This window comes from Electrophorus electricus, chromosome 5, assembly GCF_013358815.1.
Source record: "Electrophorus electricus isolate fEleEle1 chromosome 5, fEleEle1.pri, whole genome shotgun sequence".
Classification (NCBI taxonomy): Eukaryota; Metazoa; Chordata; class Actinopteri; order Gymnotiformes; family Gymnotidae; genus Electrophorus; species Electrophorus electricus.
In genome coordinates this window covers 617501-627500 of record NC_049539.1, presented here as the reverse complement: position 1 = coordinate 627500, position 10000 = coordinate 617501, and the positions used below count along the sequence as shown (strand labels likewise).

At 46.0% G+C, this 10000-nt stretch overlaps 1 protein-coding gene across 9 annotated transcripts in view; it reads left to right on the top strand.

The window, feature by feature from the left end:
• The window catches only part of eya1 (EYA transcriptional coactivator and phosphatase 1), a 41504-nt gene that overhangs the window by 26355 nt on the left and 5149 nt on the right, over positions 1-10000 (top strand). For all 9 annotated transcript variants that reach the window (XM_027033064.2, XM_027033061.2, XM_027033067.2 and 6 more), the window contains 5 exons: positions 6857-6915; positions 7310-7470; positions 7657-7771; positions 8069-8190; positions 8821-8921. In XM_027033064.2, the coding sequence (XP_026888865.2) occupies positions 6857-6915; positions 7310-7470; positions 7657-7771; positions 8069-8190; positions 8821-8921 (558 nt within the window). The remainder of the gene's footprint in view (positions 1-6856; positions 6916-7309; positions 7471-7656; positions 7772-8068; positions 8191-8820; positions 8922-10000) is intronic.

The following is a 10000-nucleotide window of genomic DNA, read 5'->3' as shown; positions in this document are numbered from 1 at the left end:
AAAATCAAAATTGAAGAAAATTCCTGTGATAAAATTTTAATTTACAAACAAAACACTTTTTTTTCAGACATTTACATTTTTTATCTGCAACTCCACTGATAGTAGCAAAGTTTATATTACATTTGTTTATTAAACTGAGGTACTTTCCATCTACTCGTAAACCGATAGTGGACACGTCGTCACTGTTCAGTATCCCGAACATCTCAGGATGACAAAAAGCACATGGCCATCTTCAATAAAACCTTCACGCCATCACACTCTTACTCGGTGTGTGTGTGGTCAGCTGTGTGCAGTACCTGAGAGCAAAGAGTGTTGGGGATGAAAGCATTCCAGTGTGTGTGGAGTGGGGAGTCGTTCACCCTGCCTGTCTGTCTATCTGTCTGTCTGCCTGTCTGTCTGTGTGTTTGTCTGTCTTTCGCTCTGGCTTCTGTATGCTGGGCTGGGAACCGTTTAAATTAGTCCGTGTGTCCACCCACATGAATACCAGCAGCCTGTCATAGCAGACACGGGACTCGTTTTTGCATCCGTAGCAACCAGGCTCTGCGCTTATTGGTTTAAAAACAGCTGTCCGCCCAGCAGAGAGATAGAAATTAATAAGAGATTATTTGGATCATGGTCTTGTTTCTTGTTATTTCTTTAAGGAGTTTAATATTCCCATATTTTAATATTTTTGCTGGTTTTCAGAGATCTGAGTCTTTTTTTCTAATTTCCGTTTGCATAAATGCACATTATTTAATTCATAGACTGCAAGTTCCATGAAAATCACTAGCACTCCTTGGTGATTACAAAAACAGAGGGGTGACTCTTTTGAAAGTGAAATACATCATTACTGTATTTCCCTGTTTCCCTGTGCTTCGTACGTGTTTAGGTACCAGATTTGAGTCTGAGGATTTTAAAGTGTGTTTTGTTTTGTTTTTTTAAGTGTGACCTAGACACAGGTAGTGTCTGTTGGTCTCTTGCCTGTCAGGGTCTCTCCTTGAGTCCCTAGGCAGGAGCGCTGATGTGTTTTGGAAGGACTAAAGAGGGAAAGTAGTGCTTTAGGAACCGTGTCCTAGTCCTGCTCCATGTGTCCGCAAGCTAGCAGCCCAGCGGAGCCTCTCTGAGCTCCAGGAATCCTGGGAAACCGCTTTACTAACAAGCCCTAACCAACACGGCTGCTACAGACAGCCGGCTCTGCCGTAGGGATACGGATTAACTAAATCTCAGTCAAGATCCGCTTAATCAGTAGGGGTTAAATAAATAGTTGTTAATATTAGTGTATATAGAGTGTGTTTCTTTTTAGACTCTGCGGATACAGAATGAAAAGAAATGCTGCGTGCTACGTGACAGGCCAGCGACGCCTCATACGCGTCACTCCTGCAGGTCGACGCTTGTTTCATTATCTGAGTTTCTTTGTTCCAAGTCGCCACTTCTGAGACGCATACGGCACAGTCAGCTGTGAACAACACACTTCTCATCCTTAATCTGAAGCAGCTATAAATTGCTAAGGAGTCGTTTTCCAAAATTCCACAATTATAAAATTGTTTATTCTCTGGAAGTATTTTTGAAGTATATTGTTTTACATCGTTGAATAACATTTAATGCATTTTTATTACATCCTCATGAGAACTTTTTGATGAAAGTGTCTCAGTCTGACTGGGAGATTTTGATCTGGCTTGTTTAAAATGTGAAAACATTCCAGTCAGGGACCTTTTCTGCTTCCACAGAGCTCTGTGCTCTGCTGGTGTTTAAATTCCATGACTGTTCAAGCACAAATTGTGGATTGGAATGAAGTGGGTCTGAAGAACGCCCTTTGTTCTCTATATCCTGTGTCTGACCCACAGGTAAGCTTGCTCTTGCGCTCTCTCTCTCTCTCTCTCTCTCTCTCTCTCTCTCTCTCTCTCTCTCTCTCTCTCTCTCTCTCTCTCTCTCTCTCTCTCTCTCTCTCCACCCCCCCCCCCCCCCCCCCCAGGATGGGCCCACAGTAGTGAGGAGGGGGGCTGTGCGTAAACGTTGGGGTCACGACCCCCCGTACAGATGACAGAGCTTGCCAATCGAGTCCCAGCACTGAAAAGCTGTGAACCAGGGCTGGGGTTCCTTCACATGCGCTAAGCTGGTCTGCGGAGAGGAAGCTCGTGATGATGGCTGTAATCGCCCACACTGTGCCATTGTTACACGCCGCGCTCACCTGTTCAGAGAGCGCGGACCTCGCTCACCTTTACCTCCTGTGTCGGGAGGGAAAAGGGGAAAAAAACTTGGAAGGAGAAGTGAAGGCTGCCGGGGAGAGCGTAATGCGATCCGGATGTCTCACGCGCCGGTGGTGGGATAGGGAAGGAGAGGCTCGGAGTTTGAAATAATCATATTCTTTTCTTTTTTTTGAGGTAGTGCAGCTCTGGGCTGAGCAGTCAGCAGCTAAAAGGCCTTCCTCTGCCCTACAGGAAGTCCAGCACAGTTCAGTCTGATTGCTCACTGACAGACATCAGGAGAACAAAGGAGCCTCAGAAGAGAAGATCTCCGCGGGCTTGCACCCGGAGCACAAACTAAAGACAAAAAAACTTAGGAGAGAAATAATTAGAAGCATTTTTTAAGGTGTTTATTTTGTAGTTTGTGGTTCCCATATGTGAGTTCCCATATTTAAGTGCAATTTGGTGTGTGTGTGTGTGTGAGAGAGAGAGAGAGAGAGAGTTGTTTCTGTTTAGACATGGGCCGTCAGATAATTTAATGCACAAGATGAGGGGAAAACGTGACAAATTAAACAACAAGACAGATTGTTTGCATAGGAAGTAATTATGCTGGGGGTGTGGAGTAGGGTCACGGCACCATCTACAGTAGGACCATCTGGAGTGAGTTAGTGGTGATGGTAGTGTTCATACCACAGCTTGCAGAAGGAAAGCCAAGCCTGTAGCCCGAAACACACCATCCAAAGAATTCATTATATTCACTTCTCTGATGTTTGTGCCATCGCTAACTACAACCCCTCCCCCATCGTTAAGACTTAAAGCCAGCCCATCTCTTGTTGTTAAGACTTAAAGCAAGCCCATCCCCCATCATTAAGACTTAAAGCCAGCCCATCCCCCATCATTAAGACTTAAAGCCAGCCCATCCCTCATCATTAAGACTTAAAGCCAGCCCATCTCTTGTTGTTAAGACTTAAAGCCAGCCCATCCCTCATTATTAAGACTTAAACCCAGCCCATCCCTCGGTGTTAAGACTTAAAGCCAGCCCATCCCCCATCATTAAGACTTAAAGCAAGCCCATTCCCCATCATTAAGACTTAAAGCAAGCCCATCCCCCATCATTAAGACTTAAAGCAAGCCCATTCCCCATCATTAAGACTTAAAGCAAGCCCATCCCCCATCATTAAGACTTAAAGCCAGCCCATCCCCCATCATTAAGACTTAAAGCAAGCCCATCCCTCATCATTAAGACTTAAAGCGAGCCCATCTCTTGTTGTTAAGACTTAAAGCCAGCCCATCCCTCATTATTAAGACTTAAACCCAGCCCATCCCTCGGTGTTAAGACTTAAAGCCAGCCCATCCCCCATCATTAAGACTTAAAGCAAGCCCATCCCTCATCATTAAGACTTAAAGCCAGCCCATCCCCCATCATTAAGACTTAAAGCAAGCCCATTCCCCATCATTAAGACTTAAAGCAAGCCCATCCCCCATCATTAAGACTTAAAGCAAGCCCATCCCCCATCATTAAGACTTAAAGCAAGCCCATCCCTCATCATTAAGACTTAAAGCCAGCCCATCCCCCGTCATTAAGACTTAAAGCCAGCCCATCCCCCGTCATTAAGACTTAAAGCCCATTCTCCATCCTAAATCTCCTGAGTTGCTATAAGACACTAGTTCATAGACACTATAGTTCCATATAGAGTATAACAGTCCCATTCCAGTCTCTCTGTAGCTAGTGGAGTACCATTGAAGTGCTTCATAATGGCCCCCGTTGTGGGTTGGAACTGTCAGAGGTTGTTGCATTCTTTCTTTGCTCTGACCTTCATCCTGGAGGTCTGGCATGCCACAACACAACCGTTAATAGCATGCCATGATAACTGCTGAATTAAAAGGCTGTGTGAACCTGCTGAAGGGACGTGGGATTAAAGCAGCCAGGCTAGCTGGCTGCTGTAGCTCAGGAACAGAGCCACATGTGCTCTGGGTGGCTTTTCCACTGGTGCATATTAGTGTGAGTGACAGATGATGCAATGGTTGTACAATTCTGCACTGTACTGTATAGGTCTCCCCTGTACTGACACAGGTCCGTGCAATACCACGTTTTCTGTGCAGTGCTACCCCTGTGCAGTGTTACCCCTGTGTAGTGTTACCCCTGTGCAGTACTACCCCTGTGCAGTGTTACCCCTGTGCAGTGTTACCCCTGTGCAGTACTACCCCTGTGCAGTGCTATCCGTGTGCAGTACTACCCCTGTGCAGTGTTACCCCTGTGTAGTGCTATACGTGTGCAGTGTTACCTCTGTGCAATGTTACCCCTGTGCAGTGCTACCCTTGTGTAGTGTTACCCCGTACAGTGCTATCCATGTGCAGTGTTACCCCTGTGCAGTGCTATCCATGTGCAGTGCTATCCGTGTGCAGCATTACCCCTGTGCAGTGTTACCTCTGTGTAGTGTTACCCCTGTGCAGTATTTCTAAGAACAAAATATCTATATAATTACAAAAAAACTTCAAATAGTAGTTCTTTATAGACCTTTGGCCAAGCATGTTAAAGCGTAGTTAAGTGTAGAACTGCAGATGTACGAGACTCTCGGGTTTTCCAAGGCTTTCCAGGGTATCTTTGTTTCTGATTTTATAAACTCTAAACTGTGTGGAGTCCATAAGGTTGCATTTGTTCTACATTTCACAGCTAAATTAAATTAAACTGTTTCAAGTCCCTAAAGTTGCATTTGTTGTACATTAGCTGCATGTATGGTCACAACTGAAGGACATCAGAATATTTGTGAATATTGTGAATTAAGGTATTTGGTTTCTATTCTATTCTGTTATTTGCATACTTTTGAAATGTCATTTACAAATGAAGTGTTTGGAATATTTTTACGTTTAAAATCGAGCCTAATTTTTGAATTAGCATGATTCCATATTAAACATCTAAGAGTTAAGGGTAATATTAACCACCCTACATCAGTATTGGATCATCTGATCTGTATAGAGAATAACGTGTCTTCTTGTCACATGTTTGTCATTATAATGATTAACACTTTGTGAAAGAGCGGGTGAGTCGGGGCTGAGTGGTGGGGGGTTGCACTGCTATAATGATTTTGGCCTGTCCAAAGCATCTTTTGTCAATGACAAATTGGTACTTCACTAGTATTAAAGGATCCTTCGCTGACTGTCTAGAAACAGATTACACAAACAGTTTGAAGAGTTCCAACTGGCAGTCCATCCCCTGGCCTCGTAGCTTCCAGAGCTCGCTCTCCATGTGAGGTCACCCAGACTCCCTCGACACCCTCTCCCTCCGCCTTATCGGAGACTCTGGAGCTCTGGAGAGGCGGAGCGGGCCACCAGGTCAAAGTCTTTTCCTCGTCGGATGTCGGGGTTTGTAGGGAGAGGTCTGGCCAGGGAACGGCTGCGTTAGCGCAGGGGTTGAGGGTCAGGATTTTAATTCTCTTAAAGAACAGCTGGTTTGAGTTTCTCCTCACGTTGCTCTCCTCTCCCTCGCCCCACAAATCCAGGGAGATGAAAAATTTGTTCAGAGGGGAACCAGTAAAATAAAAAAGGTTTACGGTCTGAAGAACTTACCCTAGCCTGCTGTAGCATTAGACAGGAATGCAGTAACATCAGCATTTGGTCAGGTTCAGCTCTACTTAAAACAAGGAAGTCCTTTTAAAGTTGTTGGTGGTTTTGCTGACAACTGAAACTTAATTTAAAGAGCTTTAAGAAATGGGAAAAGGAACAAAACAGTGACAGTGATCTTTTAACAGTTATCTATGTTTATCTAATTGCTATCTTAGTTTATTAAATTACTTGCTAAAAATTTTCTGTAAAGAAAAGAGAGCACACTAAAGCTAAACAGTCTTCTGAATTCAGAGTGTCTTTACGTCCCGTCGGCATTTCTCTAATTGGGCGCTGCTCTTTCTAAGCCAGCTGGGTTTAGGGTTCCTGGGCCAACACTTTATTTTCCATTGGAAATCAGTTGCATTCAGATGCTCAGGCAGGACTCTCTGACATCCACGCCTGGCGCAGAGCTGGGGGAGGGGCGGGAGGTCTATAAATGGAAAACTAATAACAGATTTTCAGTCTGCTCTCTCCAGAAGGCCCGGGGCCGTGCTGGTGTGTGGCTCAGCAGCAATCAGAGGTCATAATTTCATTGGCGGTTAGCATCAGGTTCAATTTTTCTAGTATGTTACATTTAGCAGAAAGTCTGGTTTGTGTTACTGTGTACACTGTCTGAATCAGCTCTGAGCTGTAGAACAACTTGGCCTCTCCAAGAAGTGGGCGACCCAGAGGGAGGCCAGATGCTCCAGTTATTGTGCTGCTATCTCTCTTCCAGCCCCGAACTGCACATGCGCTGATGAGCTCAGCTCTGTGGGACGGTTCTAGGTAGCACGGTGGATGAACACATCACAGGTCCCCCTAGTGCTGGGCGGCTCATGAGCCGGGCCCCCAGTCTCCTGATGAGGGTGTTTATTTTTATTAAAATTGAGCAGGTGGGGGCTGGAGCCTGGAAGTGCTTGAAGGCCCTGATTTCAGTTTTCCAGAGAGGACTTAGGCTTCAGATGGGAATTCCACAGTTGTTGACATTACTCACTTCAGGGACTCAAGCTGCCAAATCGCACCCAATTTTGCACATGAAAACCATTAATCAAAACGGCACAGTTTCGTTCGGCCTGGCTCAGTGTGTGCCTGCTTTCTTTTCCGTTCTGCAGGAGTGTGATCAGGTCCACATCGATGACGTCTCCTCCGATGACAATGGTCAGGACCTGAGGTAGAGATGCCGTGTTGTGTGCAGTTGTTTGTGTGCAATGGCATGACCAGAGCGCATGGCTGAGTGATACAGGACTCACCTGTAGCATTCTCTCTCTCTCTCTCTCTCTCTCACGCTCTCTCTACACCTCTCTCTCTCTCTCTCTCACTCTCTACTTCACTCCCTCTCTCTCTCTCTCTCTCTCTCTCTCTCTCCCTCTCGCTCTCACGCTCTCACACTCTCTCTACACCTCTCTCTCTCTCTCTCTCTCTCTCTCTCTCTCTCTCTCACTCTCTACTTCACTCCCTCTCTCTCTCTCTCTCTCCCTCTCGCTCTCACGCTCTCTCTACACCTCTCTCTCTCTCACTCTCTCTCTCTCACTCTCTACTTCACTCCCTCTCTCTCTCTCTCCCAGCACCTATAACTTCAGCACAGATGGATTTCACGCGGCGGCCACCAGTGCCAACCTGTGCTTGGCCACGGGTGTGCGTGGAGGCGTGGACTGGATGAGAAAGCTTGCCTTCCGCTACAGACGAGTAAAAGAAATTTACACCACCTACAAAAACAACGTTGGCGGTAATTCCCCAATAAACTGCGTTGGTCAAATTGCTGAAGTGTCAAATGGAAGGGTGTGTCAATGAAGGCACTTCTGGGTTTTTCTAACGGTCCTGCGTGCAGAACCATTTGGTCGGGGTACATTTAGAGATTTCTGAGGTTGTTTGCAGGAGGGCCCAACTCAAACAAGGTCTCTGTGCATTGCAGGACTGCTGGGTCCAGCCAAAAGGGAGGCCTGGTTGCAATTGCGTGCAGAAATTGAAGCTCTTACAGACTCCTGGTTAACCCTGGCACTGAAAGCACTAACATTAATCCACTCAAGGTAAGCGCCCGCGCAGGCAAATTATGTAGAACCTCATCCCGCATGTATGTAAATCCAGCGTAAGTATAATGAATAACGTAATACTCTGTACTTGAAAAAGTCCTGTGTAGAAAAAGGTGTTGTGTGGCATTCACAGCGTGTGCCTTATTATTTAAAGAAGCAACATCTTAGCAATGGGATTATATGATTTGCAAGGAATTAAAGGGCGATAAATTGGGATAAAATTACTGGGATTACTTGGATAAGAATACTGCCATTACGAATGTGCTTGAAATCATGTCACCGTTTCCATCCCAGATCAAACTGTGTGAACATACTGGTGACCACGACCCAGCTCATCCCGGCGCTGGCCAAGGTTCTGCTCTATGGTCTGGGAGTGGTCTTCCCTATCGAAAATATTTATAGCGCCACAAAAATAGGTGAGTGCGTGTGTGCCTCCGGTGATGTTCGTGTTGGTAGTGGCTGTGATATGACATGTAAACAGTGTGAGACACGTGTTTGGTGACTGTGTCAAGCCGCAGGAGCAGAGGACACACGAGCCGGTTGATGTTCTGGTCCGAGGAAGAGGCCTAATCAGCCTGGGATTATTTTCTTGGCGCTCGCTCCTAAACAGGCCTCTCCTTTGCAGCGCTGCATATGAAAGCACTTGGGCAAATTTACGTCATTCCACACAGACATTTTTCCCTCCCTGCACCCCCTTTTCAAATGCAAAATAAACACCAAGATTCACTTATGGGCCGTCGTGGACCAAACCGACGTGCCGGTGCCGAGAACGTCTGGATGCAGGCTGCATGCTTCTCTGACTCTGGCATTAGCATGTGAGCCTCATTTAGCTCGTTAAACTCTGTTCGTCCCAGGTTTGGGGGGAGAAGGCCACATTAATACTTCTCAGGACGCTTTTATCTGCGCATTGATCTCATCAAATCCCTGCGCTAAGGCAAAGTGTTTACACTGTGTAATTTTGTGTAACTTATTGCGTATTTGGAGAGCTCTCAGAAGGCCTGCCCCTGCGCACAGCTCCCTCACAGCGTCGGTTCTGTTCTCTGCAGGCAAGGAGAGTTGTTTTGAGCGCGTGATTCAGAGGTTCGGGAGGAAAGTTGTTTACGTGGTGGTGGGGGACGGGGTGGAGGAAGAACAGAGTTCTAAAAAGGTAAGCGAATGCCTCCTTTTCTCCCAGCTCGACCTCTGTCTTTCACGGCTCCGTTCACAGTCTTTGGTTCATCCCTACTGAAAGCCTGATGGCCAAACAGCAAAACAAGCACACGGTTCACTCAGTGCTGTTCTCCTGACAGGAGGGACGTAATTATATATTGCTGCCCTGCGTCTAAGCTGCATGAATGTGTGTAATGCTAGACAAGTCCTTTCAGACATGCTGGCAAGAGAAGTCTATTAGCAGAGCACGTATTTAAGAAGCTTAAACCTTTATGTTTGATCAAATTGGAATATTTTTCTGCAGAGACAGGCACTGTGGGATGAGGAACAGGGAATACATTTGCAGACGTTCTTTTGATGTGTGTTAGGACATGGCAGAGTAACCGTGTCCAAGTACCTCTGTCTTGGATTTGCTTTCGTCTCTGTGGTTCAAAGAAGGAGATTTATGTTACCTGCTGACTGCTGACAAGGTCTTTATGTACAGTGTCTCCCAGAGCTCTTACCATAAACCACAAAGAAGAAGATGTTGATTAGTTCATTCATTACTGGTTAATTACTGCGTGCAACTAAAATACGTTTCCTTGGCTGATAACAAACAAACCCAACAAACGTAAATTGTCAACATGATTTTTTTTATCATGTGGTGCCAAGAATTCATTTCTGTAATTAACCATGCGAGGAGCATCACAGGCACTGTACAGGAGAGTGCATGCCGTTCTCGGGTTCACCTCGGAGACTCCGCCTGAGCAGCGTTTTGGGAGCAAAGACTCCACAAGCTCGCGGCCGGACACACACGGAGATCGGCAGACATGGATCTGTCTGGCCTTATATGAAATGAAACAATGGTGTGACACTGGAGATGGATGTCAGAGGTGACGCCATGTGAATCAAGCAAATTCAGACATTTTATAGAACCCCACACACACACACACACACACACACACACACACACACACACACACACACACACACATACACACACACACACACACACACACACACATATACACACACACACACACACACACACACACACACACCCACACACACCTTTAACCGCCCCCCCTCATGAAACAA